The 23557-nt window shown below is 38.7% G+C and overlaps 1 protein-coding gene across 1 annotated transcript in view; it reads left to right on the plus strand.

Moving 5' to 3' along the window:
* Window positions 1–2626: 2626 nt before the first annotated feature.
* The window catches only part of SLC6A11 (solute carrier family 6 member 11), a 99183-nt gene continuing 78252 nt past the window's right edge, over window positions 2627–23557 (plus strand). Inside the window, exons 1-4 of the mRNA XM_068419861.1 lie at window positions 2627–2846; window positions 6839–6973; window positions 7144–7284; window positions 8716–8806. Of these exons, the coding sequence (XP_068275962.1) occupies window positions 2627–2846; window positions 6839–6973; window positions 7144–7284; window positions 8716–8806 (587 nt within the window). The remainder of the gene's footprint in view (window positions 2847–6838; window positions 6974–7143; window positions 7285–8715; window positions 8807–23557) is intronic.

Below are 23557 nucleotides of genomic sequence, written 5' to 3' on the forward strand. Positions count from 1 at the left end.
GAATGAAATGAGAATTCAGCTTCAGCTTTGATGTTTAAGTCTATCCTGTTGAGCCTGCTCAACCTGACTGGAATACAGAAAAAAAATGCCTGTTTGATCCCTACTGAAAACTAGTTGAAGAAGGGGAGGAAAAATAAAACAAAACCCCTTGAAGCTGAGTTTGGTTTGTACAAAGCCAAGTTGGGAAAAATGGATCTATTCCATCCTCAGTTAATGAATACCAGCTGCATTAAAACCAAAACAAAATAAAACACAAAAAGACCACCCAAAACCAAACCCAGCTCTGGTAATGATATCTGTGAAGAATACTTTTAAAAAACATAATTAAAAAATCAGAATTCCCCAGTTTTATCTTAGCTTTAGCACTGGCAGTTTTTCATTTCACAATATAGGTTTGACTAGTGCTATATATGTTGGTATCAATAAGAAATGAAAGGGCCTCATCCTGCACCTGTTAGGTGCAAGTGTTTAAGTGATATATGGTTGAGAGAGAATGTAGGGTGAGCCCCAACACCCACTCTTGTGGCATGCATAATTTAAAAGCAAAATTCTAAAAACTTTAACCACAATAGGAGCTTCAATGTGTAAACACACTGAGGCTACAGGTATAAGCAGGGTATGATCAGGCTCTAGTTTCCAAAGTCAGCTAAGTTAATATAAAATCCATCCATGGACATCTTTCCACTGTCTTCAGTAAGCACTGGATAAGTTTTCCTGGCAGTTTAAAAGTTCATGGAGCGGGAGGGCACGGTGGAGAGAATTCACATAGGAGAGCACTCCGTCTCTGGGACGGCATCCTCCAGCATGCTTAAGTGTAATCCAGGATTTAAGAGACAGGAGTTCCAAAGTGCATGTCCTGTAGTTGCAGAGCAAAACATCGGTGATCATAGCTGCAACTGAGAGTGTGGAATTGAGGGACGATTTGAAGCTAAAACCTGAGCTGTGTCTTTCCATTTGCCAAGCAGAAGCTGCAGAGATGAATAACGGAGGAGGTATCTACTTTGGGTTGAGAAACATGGGGTGGAAATAAATGACCCTGGATGCGACCCTGTGCAACGTGCTCTAGGGGAACCTGCTTTCTCAGGGGTTGGACTAGATGATCTCCAGAGATCCCTTCCAACCCCAACCATTCTGTGACCTACCAAAAAAAAAGGGGTGGGGGGTGGGTAATTAAAAGGAAAAAATTTCTCTATTTGAAATATTTAATTCTACCTGAAACAAAACAATTTGTATTATTTTTTCCTAATCTTGCTTCTATTTAACAGTCATTTAGTTGGAATTTTAAGCAAAACCCCGGTTAGAAATGCCCACGTGGGCCGTTTCTGCATTTTCCCAGTGTAACTAGAAAGCGCCCACATTATTTCCACACTTTCCAAATGTTCCCCCCACATTTTTTTATCTTCCCCCCCTTCCAGCTGAAGTTAATGTCATTTGTTGGCGGCGGGTTCCTTTTTTTTTTAACGTGCCAGGCCTGAACTTGAACCACCCCCCCCCCCCCCGGCTGCCCGGTGCGCGGCAGGCGCGGGGGCGCCGGCGGCGGGGGCGGCGGCGGGGCCGGGCTCTGGCCGCCGCGGCGGGCACTGCAGCAAGGCCGGCAGGTGCGCAGCCGGGAGCCGCCGCCGCTCGCTCCGCGGCGGGCCCTCCGCCAGCCGCATGCAGGTCGCCTCCGCCCGGCACAGGGGGAAGCCGAGGGGGTGCGAGGAGCGGGGCTGGGTGCCGCCCGGTGCTCGGCCCTGGTCGCTTTGCGCGGGGCGGGGGATGCCCGGGCGGTGATGCTGGGTGGAGGAGGAGGGGGAGCTGGCGGGACAGGCTGAGGTGGGCGGAGGGGGGAGGCGGGTGTTATACCATCGCTCCGGGGAAGGCTGAGCATTTGCAAATCCCGGCTCCAGAGCGCGGGGAGCATCCTATCCCCGCCGGCCGGCCGGGCAGCAGCCGCGGAGCAGGACGAGGCTTCCCGGCTCCTCGTTACCGTGCCGCTGCCCGCGGTATCCCCGCCTCTGCCGCTGGGCGCCGGCGGCTGCCCTGCCCCGCGCCTCCGGTGCAACAGAGCGAAGAGCGGCAGCCCGCGGAGGACTGCTCGGAGCCGAGCGCTGGGCTAGAGACGCTGTCCCTCCCCGAGCCGTGCAGGCACAGGCAGAGCCCTGGGTGAGTAGTCTGGGAGCTCCCTTACTCCTCCAGGCAGGCCAGAACCGTTCAGGCCCCCTTCTCCACATCCTTTTCTTCCGTTCTCGATTACGTACCTGGAAGGTGCAGGAGATCTCTGTTCTTTGGTAGGTTAGTCAAGCTGGGGTCTTTGCTTGGGGAGGGATTTTTGAAAGGCTTCGCTATTTGTGCTTTAAGACAATGTTGTACTACTAAGTTGTCTGTTTCAACTTGGAAATCTTCTCCTTCCCTTCTACACAAGCTTCTCTCTCTCTTTTTTTCCCCCCTCGTTCCTTTTCCTTTTTCCTTTGCAACTTTTCCAGCCTTATGGAGTTGCCTCCTTCACTTTCACCTGCAAATTTATTTAGGTAATAAGAAGACAATGGTAAACTGAGGGACTTTCTTAGTTGTTGAAGGTCATTACTAACAAGTGACTTAAAACATTTGTATGTTTTCCTTTTGTTCTCCCCTAGGCTGAACAGTCATGACAGCTGAAAAGACTATTCCTATAATTAATGGCAAGCCAGAAGATACTTTGGACCCAGAAGCCTCAAGTACCAACCTTGTCCACAGAAATGATAAGAAAGTTCACGAAAGAGGTCACTGGAACAATAAGGTTGAATTTGTGCTTTCTGTGGCAGGGGAGATTATTGGGTTGGGAAATGTATGGAGATTCCCGTATCTTTGCTACAAGAATGGAGGAGGTAAGATGGCATCATGTGTTGATTTACAGCTCAACATAAACACGTGGGAAATAAACAGTTAAGAATGCTTTACAGTGATTTCTTGCACTAGTTGAGAGAGAGAGATTCAGGATTTCAGTGTACGTGTGGACAGGGAAGCGTTAAGCATCTGACAACTAAGAAAAAATAATCGCGTTTTTCTTTCCTTCTCCTTAAATATTGTGCGGCTTACTTTTATAAGTTTCTTTTGTGTTAGTAAAAATTGACATTTTTTTTTTCCCGCAAGATTTTTACTGCAGAAGAAGCAAGTGTTCTGTTATAGTAGTACACTGTGAGTTTTCTTCTGCATGTGAATACAGACCCAAGCATACTTAAATAAGTTTGTCTGACGTAGAAAAGAATGTAGCAGTTTATTTTTCACAACAGTTTGGAGAGGATGAATATGGTTTTTGATAGTGCTACGAAGATTACTTTTCTTTGTCATATGAAAATTTCTTTAACTCAGACACACTTCTTTTTCTCATTACTTCCCAAATCACTACAGTAGGGTAGGGGAAGATGTAAGAGCTGCTTGTTACTCAAAGAAGAGAGAGCAAACTTTACAAAATTTAGAATGTTATTTGAGAGAGAGAACAGACTTAACTTCTACAAAAGTATAACGTAGCACATATTGGTTATAGTTAAGCATAAACTATGTAAGATATGTGACAGTTAAGAATAAGCACACCAGCTGTGATTTGCAAAGCAATGAGGAAAGAAAAGTAAATTAAAAATTTAGTTTAGAATTCTGTGGACTGGATTCACCATTCTCTCCACTTAAGGCCTGAGTCAGTGTTAGTGGAAGCATATAGGCTTGGAGAAAAATAATATGTTCAGTGGCTGATATGCAAAGGTCTGTTCTTTAATGGGTTGGTTTGCTAACAATGCTGTGCCAAATTTCTTTCCCTTTTCCCTTCCAACCTAGGCATGGTTGTCTGAACTCAGGGATGGTTTTGGCCCATTTTGTCTGCTGTTTCTCTAAGGGTAATACTGGTGTGGAAGATGTTTTTATAGTTTATATAGCTGTACTTTGGCAAAACTAAGATAAGAAGAATTCACCTGTTTTCAGAATGATGCTACCAAGTACTGCTCTTAGTACATAAATATTAATATACTGGATGTGATATGCAGAACAGTTCCTTGTTGATTGTTTTCCCAGAGAACTTTTGGCAGAGAAAAAGACAGAAATACTTTTTAGGTGTATAATGAAGATTTCCTTGTTCATACAGTAACCTTTATATGCTAGCTTGTCAAAATGTGATGCTATCATTTCTTAGGGGGTAACAGAAAAAATTCTAATCATGTTTTTGGGTTATTTGGTGAAAAAGTAGTTACTTAAATATCATACTTAATCACTACTGTATTCTTTAAGAATAGAATTAATGTGTGTAGTTGATTTGGCCGTGTCCTGGCACCATGGGAAATTTGCCATTGACTTCAATTTTATTCAGTGAGGACTTAGAGGTGATAGCCAGAGGTCATAGACTGTTTTTGTAACTCTCTGGAATGCCCTGCTGGAGTTAGACCAGAGTTGGACTTGTTTGACGCATCAGATGTAAATACTGAAAACTACTTAGTGTGTGGTAAGTGAAGACAATGGTAAGATATATGAGCTAGTTACGAAATAACTTGCCAGATACCAAACGAATCCAGAAGCGGTAGTATGGGGCTTCTGAAATCTGGCCTCTCTTTGGTACCTTGAGTAGTAACAGGTAGTGTAGGTATATGCTTCTATACTTTTAATTTATTCTTATGGATATTTAGTGGGGATTTTAGGAAAATTAATTTATTTGCATGTTTAGAATTAGCTGTTTCTTAGAAAATGTTCTGTTTGCAAGCTGGGAAACCTGATGTCCTCTGATTTCATGATGTATATATATGTGTTGTAAAAACAGAGTCAAAGGTAATAGTTTTGATTTCAACAAGCTGCCATGTTAAACTCATTATGATTGTGCATATGGGTGGGCCAAGCTGGATTTGATACTGGCCAGCAGTTTGCCCAGACTGTAAGGATTTTTTTCAAGCCATTTGCACAGTGAATCATACAGGGAAACTGTGTTTTAGATTCAAGGATTCCATTCTTTGTGAGACCCACATGTATTGCTTGACATGCAGCTGAGATTCAACTGTAGGCAAATTGCCTGGTTGAGGGAAGAGACTACTCCTGTAGAGATCTCTCTTGATGTGCTGGGTCTGAAGAAAGAAACTGCAAGTCAAAGCAGCTGTATTTAGTTGTCTCAACTTTCTGATCGAAGTGACTAAAGCATAATAATTGTTGCAGGTTGTGGGTGTGTTGTGTTTGGTTTTTGTGGTTTTTTGGTTTTGTGGTGTTTGGGGTTTTTTTGTAGAGTTTTTTCCTTTTTAAGATCATGAACAGGATACCTGTTCACCTAGCAGTTGTAGAAATTTTCCTGAAGTATATTCAGAAACGTTTTGTTCATAGTTAATATTCTGACAGAGATTTAGTATTAGAGAGTTAGGTATTAAGGTGCATTAATGATCAAATTGATCTTCAGGGCTCCCTTTGAAGGGGAAATGTTGCTATTGCTTTAAAGAAGTGATCAATGTGTACGCAATGATGGACAGCACGGTAAAACACATCTTCCTAGGAAAAACTGCACCTACCAAAACTGTTGTGTGTTTAGTATATCTTGTGTTGATTTGAAATGGAATGAATGGTGGGATGCTTACATCATTTAATGGGAGCTTTAAATGAAGCTAATTAGTGTTGTGGGATTATTTGTTTGGGAGCAAGTAGGCTGAGGCCTGGATACAACACATTGTGTATGTTGTACTAACCTTTATTGTCATAATTAGACAGTTAATGCTTTGTAATTTTCCTACAACTTCAGATAAACTGTTCTGTGCAGTGCTTCACTGCGCTAGTCTACCTGGTTAAACCAGTGAAACTTTCTTGGTGTAAGTAAAAATGGCAGAATCAGTTATTTCATGCTTGCTTCTCAGTATTTATTTCCTTCTTTCCTTGTTTTAGTCTAAACCAATATGGTTGCTTGCTTTCCACCTCATGCATTGACTCATCAGAAAGTTTGAGTACTTGGGGAATGAAGAAAAAAATTCTTTATGCCTTATATGTTAAGGGATTCTCTACATAGTCAAAAGGCTGTATGTTATTCCTTATTATTTAGGTTCAATTCTAAATAGAATGCCTAAAATCTACGTTATTAGCAAGTGACACTATGCCTAACGTATGTACCTTCTCTCATTTCTTTGCTTCTGCATACTTCACAGCCATGTTCTTTAGGTGCCACACCTAATAACAAGATTGATCATTAAATAATACAATACTTCTGCTATGTGTTAATCGATAAAAGAAGAATTTTTTTGTTGTAGGATACAGCGCTTCAGCATTGAATTGTACTATTCATTGTCTATGCTGGAGTTTACTGTCAGCATCTAACAAAAATGTCGATGCTTTGTTATTTTCCTACAATTTCACACTAATATTTCTAGCTGATAAGGCCAAGCCCTACTTTCCTGTTCTTGTAGGTAGTTCTAAAGTTTATTTCATCATTCCCTTTTCATGATCCTTATTATCAGGGTTATCCAAATAACATACAAAGGACTTTGATTTAATTTCCGTAACACTTCTTCATCCCTGCTTTCCTGAGACAAGCAAGGAAGAGTAGATAGTGTAGACTGACTTGGTGATGATCAGAGCAGAACTGTGTGGCTGACCAAGACTGCAGTCATCTCTGTGTTTGAGAGAAACAAGAGCAGAATTTAATCTATACTTGAGGAGCTTTGGTCTTTTGGTCTTTTTTAGTCTGTGACATTGGCCTACAGGTTGACTTTTGATATTTGGGGCCAGGAGTAAATGCTTTCTGTGCTTTCAGCATGATACCTGAGGGGTGGCTAATAGGTGATCCTTCCTTTATTAAGAAAATTAATTTCTCACTAAGCTGTCAAGGAACTGTATTCAATATAACCAGTACTCCCTCAATGTTTGTTTGTAGGTGCTTTCCTCATCCCATACGTGGTTTTTTTTATTTGCTGTGGAATACCAGTATTTTTCTTGGAGACGGCCTTGGGACAGTTTACTAGTGAAGGAGGCATTACATGCTGGAGGAAAATTTGCCCTCTATTTGAAGGTAACAAACAGTTCTGTGTTCTGCAAAAGAATACGTTAAATTTGAAGTAAAATAAAATAAATTGTACCAAAATTGAAGTTAAGGTATACTTAAAGTAGTAAGCATTTGTTTTTAAATTAATTGATAGCTAAGAGTTTTCTATTGTGTCTCGCTTTTTTTTTTTTCTCCAGGCATTGGATATGCTACCCAAGTTATAGAGGCACATCTAAATGTATATTACATCATCATTTTAGCATGGGCTATCTTCTATTTGTTTAACTGCTTTACTACAGAGCTTCCTTGGGCTACCTGTGGGCATGAGTGGAATACAGGTATGACCTCAGAGATTATTGCTATACAAATACTTCCAAATAATTGGTTAATATATTAAAATGTCAGGAACAAAACTATTCTGGTAGAAAGTCTGTGGCAGTGGGCCAATAACATCACACTACACCATGATAAAGGAGTCCTGGACTGAAGACTTATTCATACCTTTTTGGTTTAGGTCATTGTATAAGCATTTGTTCCTGCAGAATATAATGTCAGATAGCAAAAGAAGGCTTTGGATTTTGTTAATTCTGTAAGATATTCTGGCTAAATCCCAAGACACTCATTTGCAATCATATCTATTCTCCCTGAATACAGTAGGTGAATTCTACTGAAGAGCTGATGACCTGATGACAGGTTACAATCTTGCTCTTTCACTCTAATGAAATCGGGAGGTGTTTAAGTGGAGAAGAAAATACTAAATGTGGAACTTTGGATTTGCTCTTTTTAATACCAGATGTTGGGGGATAATGTTCATCAAGCTACTTCTGAAAATTTAGTCACACAAATAATCCTTACTGCATGCAAAGTAGCCTCTTACATGAAAGATGAGGTGTGTATTCATAAGGGTTTGCAGTTTAGGGCTCTGTATCTGTAATGCTCTACTTACTGCATTTGAAATCACAAACATCTAAGGGGAGGAATATGTACCAATGCCCTTTTTTGCATGTTCCTGAAGTTTTTGCAATTATTCCTGACATTACTGTCTGATTTCAAATCATGTACCAATTGTACTGTCTTTCGTGATTTTTATTAATTGATCATTATCGTGTTCTTTAAGCACACCTAAAGCTATCTGAAATCTTGCAGTTCAGGATATGTTAGGGAACCAGTCTTGGGCCCAATGTGGAAGGCTTCAGTATCACTTTTGGCAACCCTGCAAAGGAGCTTAGCCAATGTTGATTGCTGTTCAAATACTGAGTGTCGACTCAACAATGCTGAGCTGCTTTGATCTCCTTTCTCTGTATTAGAGATAATAATAATAAGCCAGAGCGACTTTTCACTTGCAATATAAAGGCAAAGTGGAAACTTGTTGCTGGCAGTGTTCCATGAGCCAGTTGTTACCATTGGCCATTGAAACAGCAACTGGAGTAGGAGTATGTTGTAATTCCCAATCAATTGCCTCAGTTTCTCAAAGCTGCTTTCTTCTGCCTCAGATGTTTTATTGGCTCTTGCCATTGCAACTGTGCCTTTGGAAAGTGTTACAGGAGAATACATGGGTATTTTTCTGGGATAGGCCTGTGATCTGGTGATCGAAATACAGTGTTGCAGAAGTAGCAGCTGTGGCATTTTAGTGTACCTAGAAATCCCTTAACCACATAGAGAAAATTTATTATAGAATGGTGACTTTACAAGATACATAAACTAGAAGATGCACAAGAAGAAATGTACTTACATGTCAATATAGCAAACTCTTTTTTGTTCTTTTATAGAAAACTGTGTGGAATTTCAAAAACTTAATATGAGCAACTGCAGTCAAGTCTCTTTACAAAATGCCACTTCTCCAGTGATGGAATTCTGGGAGTAAGTGCACATAAACTTCGTTTGATCATTATCTTCCAATATTTTGATCATTTACACATGATTGGATACCTTGTAACCCTATAGCACTTAGTGATGTGAGTTCATCTGGAAATTTTCTCATACAGCCAAAGAGTGTCAGGATGAGAGTTTTAACTCTTACTTTAGAGGATACAAGGAGAGGAATTCCATATCCTGAAAGAACATAGAACAAAGTGTGCCACTTGCTTAGGAGCTTGGCTCTTGATGCTGGAGGAAAGAGCCTCAAACCCATACTAATGAGGAGGCAGAGGTGAAAGAAAGAGGGTAATTTAAAATATTTCTTTTTTTTCCCCAGGATTTTTCTTCTCTTTAGAGTTTGAGAGTTGCATCTTCATCCTTGTTAGAGCTAACCTAATACTTTGGCTTCTGTATCTCATTACTTTTTAAAGGACTGTGTAAGTGTTAGTTATTCAGCTATAATGATGGGAGAGTTTAACTCTCTTGTGTCTCCTTGATTCTGATTTCTAGTTAGAGTAATAGAAGAGAATTATTTCTTTACAAAATATGGTCTGGTTTTGTGATGACGTATTTTTTCTTAGTATAAATGTCGCATATTTGTTCCTTGCAGGGCACAGTGTGTGTTAAGACAGTCACGGAAATGGAATGTTACTTTTAATACTAAGTCATCTCACAATTCAAAGTGTGTTCCAAAATTCTGGGTTACTAAAATTTCTTGAGAGCCCATTCTAATCTCGTTAATTTTAGTTTTATTGTTAAGGTAAAGCCTTATTGTGAGGCTGTATGTTCAGAGCTCTGTTTTATGTTCACGACAGCAATAGCTATGCTTTGAGAGGACCATAAATTGAGACTGTTCTTGAAGGGAGAACTCTACATTGACACCATTTTCTTGAATGTTAGCATATGCTATTGTCTTTGCCTCTGAACCTCTTTGTCTTGCTACATCAGTTACCTTAGCCTTCATGGGTGGTAGTTATTGCTTCAGTATATAATACTGTTTTATCTAAAAATAAAAAAAACCCTAAACCAAATTAAATCTGAGCAAGGCATGAAAATGCATACACTATCTGGTTAAAATTGTCATTTTATTCTCTGTTAACATGTTCAATAATCTGAACACCTAACACGTTAAATCAAAATATACTTACTCTTCCCACTTCCCAAATAATGTTTCAGAATAAACAAAAGCTTCTTAGGTGGTGTCTCTTATTGCTCTGACTTCAGCATTTTAACAAAAATATCTTGTGGTTCTTTGGGATAACTAGAACTAAGATTTCATATAGTTAGAGTAAATGAACAAAGTATTTTCTCCAGTACTAGCCTTATTTACCCACTGTGTTTATTTGCTTATTCAACAATATTCAAAAGTCAACAATTGATGGTAACTCCAGTTATCCAGAGAAGCAGGCAACGTTCAGTTGAATTATATGGAGTGCACAGACTAAGTTTTATATCCCCATGCTTCTAAGGTTTTGGGGTTTTTTTGTTAGTGCTCATCTTTGGATTGTCTAAATTCCCGTGTCAGTGTTATTTTGATGCACATACAGATACATTTTAATCATTTCCCCTTCTCAGAATTCTCTAAAAACAAAGCTAAACAAGATTCTATAGCTAAACTTGGTTTCGAGTAACAGTGGATTTTAAATCCTTCAAATTTTGGACATGTTTGCCTACCTGATTTTGGCTGAGTTAGGAATGTATTATGAAACTAGAAGGGATAAACAGATATTTATTCTTTTCTCTAATTTGTTTTACAATTTTGTGTATACAAAGTTGAAAATACACACTCCAAAACTTTTAAAATCATAAAAACAGAAAAGGGAAGGTAAAAGAAATAGTTTGCTATTTATTTGAAACTTCTTTCTTTGTTACGGACAAGCTTTTTGTAATACTGACAGTTTGACCAAAATAGCTTAAGATATTAAACTCATCTACTTTCTCTGTCCATGCAAAAATGAAGTTTCATAGCTTCTCACCTTTGGAAAATGAATGTACTCTCTTCCTGCTGAGGAAGGTATTTGTCTTGTTAAAATTTAGGTAGGTATGATGTTGCATGGCTTCAAAATTTAAAACAGACATGACAAACTAGTTTGAAAGTGGAAGAATGAGCTTTACTAAATATCAGGAGTGGTTTTGCATTAAAATAACTCATTGGAATGAACAGAAGATTATAACTAAGTTATATGTCTTAAATGTATCAGACATAAATGCAGAGTAGAGGTCTTTGTGTATAGATGTGTCATGCAGATCACAGAGTGGTTAATATGTAGTAAATATATTACTAGACTAGTTAATTTGTTCAGCAATCATCTTATAGTCTGTAGATAAGTGTTACCAGAAATGTTATTTCACTTAGCCAGAGGTCTTGTTCACAGGATGTTACTTTTCTCCTTTATAAATTCTGGTGTCAGGAACCATAAATTTTTTGAAAGACTCTTTTTGAAACAAATAGTAAAAGGGAAGTTGATGGGGTAGACTGTACAGAGCAGATGCTCATTGCTATTTTCAGAACTCAGGTGGATAGTGTGTGGGAATCTTCATTGCTGCAATAACCAGTCACAGGACTGAATTCATTTGCATAACGACCAAGTTCCTTACAATTAAGTAAGTTGATGCCTGTGAAGGGAAAGGCCTAGTTTTCTTCTGAACAACCACACCATTCAAAACCTTTACACTTTGCTCTCTCCAATGTCTAGTCTGCAATTGAAACTCCTCTAAGTTGTGGCTGCATAAAGGCAATTTATTGTGTAAAGGGTCAGTGGGGGGAAAGAATGTTTGGGTTTTGTGGGTGTTTTGGGGTTGTGGTGTTTTGTTGTGTGTTGTTTTTTTTTGTTTTGTTTTTGTTTGTCACCATCTATTCTTGAGATGATCTGTGAGTTAAAGTGGTGGTTATTGTGAATAGTGATCCTATTTGCTTACTGTATGTGATCTCATTTCATGTAGAACTGAATACTGCATTTGTAAACTGTCAGGCTGATGTTACATCTTTCCTTTGATAATCATATCACATTACCACAGTCTTCTAGAGTATTTGCAATATCTTTAGACTTTTTTAATTAAAAACCCCACAAACCAACAACAAAAATGCTTGGGGAAGACTCAGTATTTACATAAATGCACGTTTTAGGTGCTATGTGTTTCTTTCAAGCCCAGTGCTCTCAGTCTGTGAGTTAATAATGGTGAGGGATATGCAGGTTGCTATGTATCACACAGCAGTCTAGACTGGCATTATGTAAATGCCAGCAGAGGTTAGTACCAGGGGCACGAGTTGGATTTGGTTTTGTGTGTGTGCACGCACAGAAATGAATACACCAGGCCCGAAAGGATGTCTTTACTTCTGACTTAGAAAGAAAAAGACTCCTTTTCATTCTCTTTTTTTTTTTTTTCCTTCCCCATTTAACTAGTACTACTAGGTCTTTTCCATCATCTAGACTAGAAGGCTCAGCCTTTAGTTATGTGTGACTGGAAGCAAATCCGAATCGTCAGTTGGTTTGAGGATTGCAAATAAAGACTTCAGCCTCTCTGCTGAAATATTTCTAGCTTTTATTGCTCCTGTGGCCTTGGCTACTCCTAAAGCTATTGCTGAAGTCAAACAGCAACTCACCCAAGCAGAGTGATGACTGAGAGGATACTCTGCAGTACTATGAAGCTTTTCTGGCATGCAGACTAGTAGTTACCTTTTCTCAGGTCTGTACAGAGTAGACTGTTGCCTTGCTACCCTAGCAGGTATAGACTCACTTCCTCTGATAATTCAACATGCTCTGCCAGCTTTGATGGCGGGGTCACACAGAGGGTGAAGGCCTATTTATTGTCATGGATGGATTGTTTGCTAAAAAAAAAAAAGTCAAGACTTTAGAGATAAGCACTGCAGCAGGTCCTAATAATTATAATTTGAAGGTAAGGCACATGGAATTTTTAATGTCCAAACTTTAAACAGTTGACAGTGATAGCTGCAGTAATAATAGAGGTGTTGTTCATTTTGTATATGTTAAAGCAGTCCCATGAAAGGGAGCTGTGGCCATGGATGAGGCTATATTTATAGCCTGGGAAACAGAATATAGAGGAGAAGGTACTGGACTCCATTGTTCTATATGCTTTCCTAGGAGAGGAAATTGTCTGGCAGGTATAGGGGGCAGCAGCCATGTCTATGTGCTCTTTTGGCTGCTACTCCAGTCTGTCACCATGGTCAGGAATTTGAGGTTTCTAGTGCATGGGAAGGGAGCTGGACAGACAGAGGACCCATGGTTTTGTGGTTGATTCCACCTCAATAGTTTTTTATTGGCTGTATAACAACAACTTAGTCCTCTGTTAAAGAAGGTCCAGTTGTTGGCCTGTCATTCTGTGGAGGGGGTGACACATCTTTAGCATTTCCAAGTAAAGCCTAGTGAGAAAAAACATTTTTTTTGTCTAGGGAAAATAAAAGGGGCTGTTCTCAGCAAAAAGGAAAAGGCACAAACTCTTTCCTTGCAAAGTCAAAAAGAGTTTTTCCTGTTTCATTCAGGCTGCAAATTGACTGCAGGAGTCACATTGTGGTTAATCCCCCCTACGCTATGAAAAGTCATTAGCAAGTTGGGCCTGATCCTGCAGTGCTCAGTACCCAGAGACCTCCAGCACCTCTCAGAACTAGGCCTTTTGTGCATGTCTTGTAGAACATTGAGTTGTGCCAGACTTGCCCGTTCCTGTTCAGTTCATAAGAGGCCGTGTGAAAATTGCTTTTAGTTTGGAGTTACGTGAGCTCTTCATCTGGTTTTGCCTCAAAACCATTGACTTTGCCTAGTTTCAGTTGAAAGAAGTAAATGGGATAGGTGTCAAAATGCTAAGCCAATTTCTTAATATTGAGGGATAAATGTTACCCTAAACTAGGCAGATGTACTTCCATGTTGTTTTTGTTTTTATCTTGAACAATGTACATAACATTTTTACTGTGGAGAAAAAATGACCTTAAAAGCTGCAAAGTCAAGTATATGGGTATTAGGAAATACTGGAAGTAAGGTTGTGCAGTTGGAAGTTCATTTCTTTTATGAATATGATCATCTTTAGTTGAAAAACTGCCTAATATTTTTTTCAATAAATCTGCTTTGTTCTTGCTGGAGGATGGATAGGGAGCAAACATTGTACAGGTATTCAATATTTTGTTGTTCCCTTTGTTAATTATCTTATGTTTTATATTCTTCTTATTATTATTAGGTTCCTGCTGTGCTGACGAAGTTATTAATTTAATCAAGGCTTCCTAGGGTGCTCATGGTGTTGAGGGCTTTGCAATCATAGTTTTCTTGATTATTTACCTATTCATTTATCTTCACAAAATCTTGATAAGGTCAAATTATTCCCATTTTACAGAAGGGGATCTGAGCTACAGAGAGAGTAAAAGTGCAAAGTACGAGGGGCATAAGACATTTTTTCATACTATTTAGCATTAGGGTAGCACAAATTTTATTTCAATTAAGAAACAAGAAAATGTACACAAGTCAGCTTTATCCAAAGATAAAGATTAAAAAAAAGGTACTTAACTGAAGACACTGTAACATTTGTTTGAAACAAGTAATTGCTATTTCATTCCAAACAAAACTTCATTGTATTTTGCTTGCAAGAAATTTTATACATATGTTCCACTTCCTTGAATGTGTTCTGTATGGGGTGGGAATTTCACCATCTTCTCTTGAACTTGCTCTACTTATTTAGGTGGTTTAGATTGAAGAGAATACTTGAGGACAAGAAGGATGAGAGAGACTATTCTGATACGTCATAGATTGATTGATAGATCATCCAGTTCCAGTCTTTATGCCAATAAATATTTAATTGTTTATACACAGTACTAACAGAAGAGAGTGAAAGCTTTTTCTGAATCCACCTACTGCAGAATAGCAGGAAGCTTGATAGCTGGGGAGTTCTCTTGGTAGAAAACTTTATATGCTTTAGGGTGGAGGAGGGCTATGAATATGGGTTTCCAGCATGATGGGTGAGCTTTTCGATTGTTCATTCCCTGTCCTAACCTCTCTGTTTATGCAAATCAGCTCTTCATTCCCCATGTTTCTAATCTTAGTTCCAGACACTCTGAAAGGTCTGTTCAGAGGGAACCTAAGTGTTAGCATGCTTCTGGGACATTGGTGAGCTATCTCAGTTGTTTTCTTAACTCCTCAGTTGATTTGTTACTCCCTGGTCCATAGCTAGTGCCTGCCTGGCATCCCCACCACAACTATCCAGTTTAGTATCCTTTCCTAGGATTATATCCAATCCTGCCATTCCCACATATGCTTCCCACTGCTGTCTCTTCTTTGTATTGTAATTGATCCTGGTCTCTTTTCTTGGGCGGGTTAGACTGTCCTCTGGCTTGTGTCTAAATCACGTGTATTACTGCTTCCCACCTCCAGCCACCTAATCCCAGTCATTTTATCCAGCCAGTTGTCCGCTCCCCACACTTGCATCTAGTCTCAGGATGGCTGCTCACTGGTCTCCAGTCTTAACTCCCTAAACATTTTTTATCTAATCACTAGATTCATTGGCCAGCTAATCACAGACTGCTCTTTCTGCTGCTCATTCCTTCTCTTCCTCTCCTCATGTCTACCTTCTAGTGTGAGAAAGACTGGCCTCTTTGTTCAGACAGTCTTAGTCCAATTTATCTCCAAGTCTCCCTAAGTACTAGTCCCAGTCTTCCAGATGTTTTTTTCTTCCTGATGTTCTGCAAATTGTGCAAAGTTAGTAAGTATGCAGCGTTACAGCATTATGACGGCGGTCAAATCTAGGAAGATTTGATCTGTATCCCGATGAAGTCTATTGGCAATGTGTGCTTTTCTATTTTTCTTCAATGATAAGGCTGTCAGGTTATTGCAATAGATATTTTCTTCCTATGCCTGGGTTTTGGGTGCAGCCAAAAATTGCCATTAACATTTTTGGAGCTAATTATCGTAAAAAACTTCATTTATACAGTAGGAAATCAAATAAATATATTTGTATCTGAAAACAGGATTTTATAATGGAAAGTTTTAGTCCTCCTAATAAAAATCTGGTGTCAGGAGATGCACCTTTACGTTTTGGAAAGGTAACTTTAAAATGGTACAAACTCCTCTTCAATAGCTGAAGGTACTTACAGTAATAATAAACTTTTCTTTTATTGTGACGGTGCCATGAATGATTTTTATCTTTTATTTTCCTAGTTATTATTTCCTATCTATTATTTCAGATATAGTTCAGATATAGTTCATAAAACATTTACTTCACTATCTACTACTTAGAATGTCTTTTGGGAATTTGTAGCATTCAGTTGGTTCCTACGATAAAATATGGGAAAGCTTTTTGCCTGCAGTGTTGGCAAAAATAGAAATTACATTTTTGTAGCAAAGATCATACATGAGCTATTTAAAAATACCCCTTAGTTACACAATTGTAAAAGTTCTAGCAATAATATTATTATCTACTAATAGCTGGAAAACCTGCACCGGGAGCTGAGTGACGTGCTTAAAAACTATGACTTTTAGAAGCTGCTGGCTCAGCTATCCAGTTTTGCTGAAGAATGCTAAACTGTTTTATTGTTTTTTAAGAAACAGTAACATTAAGGGCACTTTCATTATCATTGTTAATGTAGGTGTGTGTGCATTTTAAAGACATGTATGTCTATATACGCACTTTTTGATATTGTAGGGAAAGAAATATTTGAGAGAAGCGCAGTTTGCTTGCAGGCAAAAAAATATAAAAATGTGAAAGGTCTAAAATAGCAAAACCTTAGTTGTGCCATGACAAGCTTGGCCAAATCAGTCAATTGCAGAACATGCCAAAATAACCAGGCATGTTTCTTTTGGCTTTGCTAGGGTTTTAAGTGCTTTCTCATAGATTATTTTTTTTGTTTGTTTGTTACTTTTACAAAAGACGACCTCTACTGAAAAGCCTCCATTCAGTTATGTCTGGTTTTATGCAAATACCAAAGTGAGATCGTCCCCTTCTTTAAGAGTTATTACGTATAGCCTCCTACACTTGTCATAGAATCATAGAATACCAGGGTGGAAGGGACCTCAAGGATCATCTGGTCCAGCATGGTCTAGACAAGATGGCCCAGCACCCTGTCCAGTTGAATCTTAGAAGTGTCCAATTTTGGGGAATCCACCACTTCTCTGGGGAGATTATTCCAATGGCTGATTGTTCTCATTGTGAAAAATTTTCCTCTTGTGTCCAATCAGAATCTCCCCAGGAGTAACTTGTACCCATTACCCCTTGTGTTTTCCATGTCACTCCTTGTAAAAAGGGAGCCTCCATCTTCTTTGTAGCCACCCTTTAAGTACTGGAACATGGTGATAAGGTCTCCCCTAAGCCTTCTTTTCTCAAGGCTGATCAAACCCAATTCTCTCAGCCTTTCCTCATATGGCAGGCTTCCCAGTCCTTTGATCGTCTTTGTGGACCTTCTCTGGAGCCTCTCCGGCCTGTCTGCATCTTTTTTGTATAATGGGGACCAGAACTGAACACAGTATTCCAGGTGTGGCCTGACAGGTGCTGAGTAGAGTGGGATAATGACCTCTTTATCTCTGCTGGTGTTGCCCTTGTTGATGCAATCCAGCCTCCTGTTGGCTTTCTTTGCTGCTGCAGCACACTGTTCACTCATATTGAGCTGCTTGTCCACCAGGACCCCCAGGTCCCTTTCCACAGAGCTGCTCTCCAGCCAGGTAGATCCCAGTCTGTGCTGCACTCCTGGATTATGTTGTATCTAAGCAAACTTGTAATGCTTCTAGAAAACTAAAAGCAAGATGCGGTTGGTGGTGATCGCTGCCTGAAACAATTAGTCCATTTCAGTAGCTCCCCTAGAGAAGAGGTGTCTTGCACAGGACAAGCTGGAAAGTTACATTCGTGTTTTACAAGGTTGTCCACCCCGGTAAGTATTTTCTCCATCAGTTTACCGTGGGAATTGGATTTGCAAGACTAGATACGCAAACAAATAGCATGTAACTCTTCCAAGGCATATTTTTCAATACCTCTGGAATCCTTTAAATATGCATGTGGCTTGGTAAATAACAGACTGTTATTTTCAACTGTCCAAGAATGTACCCATTGGATTTGCCCACTGTCTTGAAATTGAGAATCTTAAAGACCTTGGTGCAAGGGTTTTTAGAGATGCCCAAGTAACTCTGAAAACAATGTTAAACAGCAGTCGCATTCATCTACTTTTTGGCTATCTCAGTATGCGTACTCCATAAAGCAAATAGTTCTATGCAATTAAGCAAGCCCATATCTATTTTTGGGTCTTGAAAAAATATCATCCAAGAAAGAAAGAAAAAATAATTTAGACACTTTTTAAAAGTATTTCCCAAGTATGGCTTTCTAGATTTAGGGCATTAACAGAAAGGGTGGTTGCTTAGAATTTTTAGTCAAATTAAATGCTCAAAGGAGAAATGTTCTCGCTGTGCAAAAAAATACAGTGAACACAGACTGGGAAAAAAAAAAACCTTTTTTGGTAAATTTTTCACTGTTTTCCACTATATTCTTGTGTAGCAGCAAAGAAATTGATTTGCAGTGTCAGGAGGACTTCCTGAGGAAGTCTCGTTAAATAATGCTATGGAATGTTATATTTCCTATTTTAGAGTTTACATGAAACCTTAAAGAGGTTTGTAGAGTACACAGATTCTGTATCCTTTGTCAGTTCTGGATGTATAACTTTCAGAAAAGTGAAAGTGTCAGCTCATGTTGACCTCCAGTGAGAGTTCGGCACCTGTACTCTCTCTGTTCATTTCAAATAACATATATTTTTAGTGATTAAATCTGCTACAAATTCACTGGAAGGTTACCTTTGTTCAACTTTATGGTTCCTTCTGGAGGTGTTTCAGTGATTACCATGCTGCTGCACTGGGAAAAAGCCTGACAAAACCAGCCCATTTTTAGTTTCCTAAATGCTAGAATCTAGATGGGAAAAAAGACAGTCTGAAAAGAATCCTTTATTTTTAAGGCATTCTCCTTCTCGAATATATATGCACACTGTATGGTATCAACATTATCAATATGTCATTCTTTCCTACGTTGTCATTGTGTAACCAGGGCTCCCCAGGTTAGCAAGCCAAAGGAGGGTTCATGCACTAGCCAGTCATGCAGTGCGTCTTCTGAACGCTTGTCTCCTTTGCTCCTACTAAGGTTCAAGATCGTATAATATGGATGCAAGTAAGATCAGAACCAATTTAATATGCAGAGCGTATTATACGTAGTATAGGAGTAGTATGTAGTATACGTTATACTCTGGGTCTTACAGTTATAGGGGTTATCCCTGTGAAAATATGTGTTCTCTTCCTGTAAAAGGGAAAGGTCTCTCACACATTGTTGTCAAAGTCCTGCATCAGGTAGATTCTCTTCTAACAAGAATTTTTCTTCAGCCTTTGATTGTTTCTAGTTCAGTGAAGCTCAGAAAGTCTCCTTTACTTTATTTGGCAGCTACCTTTTAATATATAGTCCTGTAAAGTATAGAACAGGATGCTTTTGATTTATGTTATAAAATGGAGAAAGGTTTCACAGCTTTCATATCACTAGCACATGCCCTGTCGCTATACTTGTTGCCTAAGACAATATTGTACCATTCTGTAAGTTTTCTTGTGTCAAGAGAGTGAATCACACCAGAGAAGAGAAACCTTGTAAAACAGTGTGAGTAATAAATACAGTAATAAATTACTAGCAAAGTAACAAGAAGACTCTCTTTGGTGTCATTTTATTGAAGGATAATTTGCCTTTTTACCTTGTCCTGCATATGATATATATATATATATATAGAAACAAGTCCTGACAAGTTTACAAAGTAAACTGCTAGCATTTTGGTTTCAGAGATATTTATATACTTCAGCATTCAGCGTAGATTTTGTAAGTTTATTGTGTGAGTGCCATTATCAAAAGTTACCATGCGAGCATGTAAGGCAGTGGAGAACACTCTCTCAAATCTTTAGCATCTTTTATACCCTGTTTAATACTGTTTTGTTGTTTTTTTTTTTTACTCTGAGAGAAAACCACTCTATATTCAAAGAAAGGCGAGAAGCATGTAATTTTGGTGAACTCACCTTCTCTTAGCTGTTATTCCTTACTTTATGAGAGCCTTACTGTGTCTAGTCAGTGAACTGGAAACTACTGACTCAAGCAATAGTCTTCTCTGAAATATCACTGCTTTTATGTTTATGTATTATTATTAAAATAAGCATTCTTTCAAAAGGTTTTGTTCCTCCTAAGCTGTTCCTTTTCCACCTTTGAGTTACGCAGTCCAGATGCCTGGATCAGCCTCTTTTCCAAATTAAACAACAATTAGCACAGATTAGTCAGCCACAGGGAAATGTTGCAACTCCCTGAAAGATCTTTCAGTAGAGGAAAGCTTCAGTGCTGTTCAGCAGAGCTTAGTGTTTTAATAGAACGAAAAGAGCAATTTCACTACCTGAGAGATCCTTTAAAGCTGCTTGCAATCGTAGGAGTTGAAGAAGCCCTGACTTGAGCAAGAACTCTCAGCACTGCTGCCTAGGAAGGGTGTGGGGTCAAGTGAGCCTCAGCATTCAATTCTGAAGATTCTCTATCAGGTAGTGGGAAAGTTGCAGTGATTCAGACAAGAGAGAACAAATGCTGCTGGTGGGGAAACAACTCAAAATAGTTCTTTTTAAGCAATTCCTATAGTTGTGTGTCAATAAATAACATGTCACAAACACATTAGATAAGCAGTTATCTCTGGTCTCTGTGACAAAAGGAATGTAACTTTTTTTTATCTCTCCCTGGCAAACATCTCGGCCTTCCAGTGTGTCTGGAAGTACTGCAATCATTATGGTCTTAAAAAGGAGGCTGATTTTATGACTGCTGACTGGTTGAATAAGCATCTGACAGTGCAACAATCCACAGTGTGTGATTGTCTTCATGCAGATGTTTACCAGAACCTTGGATGCTGGTATTCTAGCCTGGCAGTTCAGGCATCTATGGAGGATTCTAGTACCTGGAATCTGAATCCCACCATTTTCAGAATTCAGTTAATATCTGCTTGAATTTCTGCATGTCAGAAACTGTGTACTTGCACATGATACTTGAATACATTTGGGTATGAAATGCTCAAGCCAATAAACTTTCACAAAAATTAAAGAATGTTAACTGCATGAAGTACAATGAGAGAAAAAGATGAAAGTTTAGAAAACATGTCTTTGGATAGAAACTTAAACTCACTTCAACACAGGAATAGACAGTGACTGAAAGATGTCGATACTTTTCTACTGAACCAACGGGAAATCTGTGCAGCGCTGGTACTCAATGTGTTATGTTTTTCATACAAGCAGCTCAGTAACAAGGTTCACAAGGTAAATATGGACTGGGTCTGAAAAACCTGCGGGGCTGAAAGGAGCATACCAAAGCATATAATAAGAAAGGCCACTGTACAGTATCACTACTGCTGCTTAGTGGTTTCATTTTCTTTTCCTTTTATTCCCCACAGAATGCTCTGAGGACAGAGTCTGGCTGGGAGTAAAAAGGAACATTGCTACCTGTGTTCCTGGCTGAACAGATACAGATGGAGAGGTGACCTCAAGAGGCTCCCTCCTCTGTTTGGGTGCTTTTTGTTGTTGTATTTTTTATTTTTTTAAAGAAAAATGTCTTGGAAACTGCTCCAAATCAGAAAGGGAACGTGAAGGGACCTTCCTCAAATAGATTGGATTGGTTCTTCAGCATTTCAAATCATGAAATAATGCAATAAGTACTCCTGGTACATTCCTTTCAACAATGTGTTGGCAGCACTTAATCCTCTTTCTATTCAAGAGCCTGGTACAGCTCTGCACATTGGAACACTTTAATAAAGACACTCTTTCCCAGGAAAATGTAGTGTTGTAAGCTTTCAAAATGTCAGTTCTCAAATTTGGATGGAAAGGTTACTTTTCAGCTATGAGTAGTCAGAAGTAGCAGTTATCTCATCATAATGCCCCTCTACAGCAATTCCAACAATGGAGGGGCCCTGCTTCCTGTCAGATGTACTGAACTACTAAACTGAAAGGTGTTTTAGTACATTCTAAAACAAATTAAAAGCATTTTCAGTAAGTATATAGTACTTTTCGAAATAATTTCCTCATGAGATTTTATCTTTATAAATTTTGCTAGAGTATACACATGCAATGATGTTAATTGAAAGGACAGAGGTAACCGCTAGCAACAGTATGTTCCTGGAATGTAAGTAGCAAAAAGTCATAGTATGCTGTCTAGTTTCTTGCTAAGGATATTATTTTTTGTGTACTTAGTTTTTCCTATGGCACTGTTATCTCTTCCCCACGTTGCCCATGTTTGTTTTTATCCACGCTTATATTTTGATTCAAGTTAAACTGTAGGCTTACAATAGGCTTACAGTATTTGGTACTATAAGCTGTAACCAGAAAAAATCTGCACTGTAGTAATAAAGTCATGATTTTATTCAGTCTAGCTGTAAATGTGACCAAGTATCAGCATTTCTGACAGCTGACAGGAAACATAAAGCATGCCACCCTTCAGGTATATGTCCTATTATTCCACTTAAATTTATCTTTTATTCATTAGATTCTTGTAACCTCGATCGCTTTTTTTCCTGTGTTATGTATGGGAAGAAAAGTAAAAATCTTCAACAGCATTTAGTCAAGCTATATATGTGTGACTAGAGGTAACGAAACCTTCAAACATAGTGCGTCTTTGGGTGTGAGACATGTTACAAATCCACTCTGGTTTAAATTCAATTTTCTGTTTACAAGCAAAATATTCTGTGCAGAATGAATAGTTTGCTACTACTGAATTAAAAACCTTACTCTGGTTTGAGTTAACCTTTGCAATCCAAATTAACCTAATTCTAATGGAGCTTATTTCCCTCAATATTCTGTTCAAGATGCTCAAATGCCACCAGTCCCCTGGCTTCTTTCCCAGGCTATTGGCTGGTTCAAGAAACTGAACTGCTGCGTATTTTTAAACAACAAAACAAAAAAAGCTCCGAACAACTACAACAACAAAAAAATAAACTCAATACCTACAATAAATCTTTTCAAACTCTCATCAATTTCTGTTTTGAATGAGATCCAAAAATAGTTAATGATTTGTATCTTCAGGTCTCTGTGCAAGACAAATCTTTTTTTGCAGCAAATGTTTCACATAGTCTTATGTTGCGGGCAGCGAACTCTGCACACTCAAAGTTACTCTGCTTAAAACAGCTCATAATAACCAGTGATCTTACATTTTGTGGTAATTCAAATGGTTACCTACAGCTACCTCCAGTTTGTTGTACTGGCAGCTACAGTGGTCCTCTGGGTTCTTGGGCTTTTTTCTATCAGGATTGTAGTTGATTTTTTAAATTTCTTTAAATGTATGATGATTTATGGAAATATTCATTTACTAAGAGATCATGAGAACTTTCCTGAACCCAGTATCTTTTCTCCTAAATGACCTGCAAGGTAAAAGAGTTTGCAATATTTTTTTTGAAGGGAAGTACATTCAGGCCCTAGGCCACTGGCTTTAGTGAATTCTAGTGCTAAAGTTTCAAGACATTCCAATGAAATGCCTGTTAAGATATTTATTCTCATTTAATTTGGGGGGATTTTCCTTAAAGATCCTCAGCTCTAATAAGTCTTGGTACACACATGGAAAAAGATTATCCTACCCCCCACCCCCACATGGAAATATGAACCAAACTGATGAAGTGAAAATGAACTCTCCGGATTCTATTTGTATTTTTTTAGTAGTGCTGTTAAGGACAGATGTGAGTGGTTCCTTTGGGAAAGCATACAGAATTCAAGAAGCAAAATCTAGGAGGCAATTACTAGACATGTCTGC

The sequence above is a fragment of the Nyctibius grandis genome, chromosome 29, assembly GCF_013368605.1.
Source record: "Nyctibius grandis isolate bNycGra1 chromosome 29, bNycGra1.pri, whole genome shotgun sequence".
Classification (NCBI taxonomy): Eukaryota; Metazoa; Chordata; class Aves; order Nyctibiiformes; family Nyctibiidae; genus Nyctibius; species Nyctibius grandis.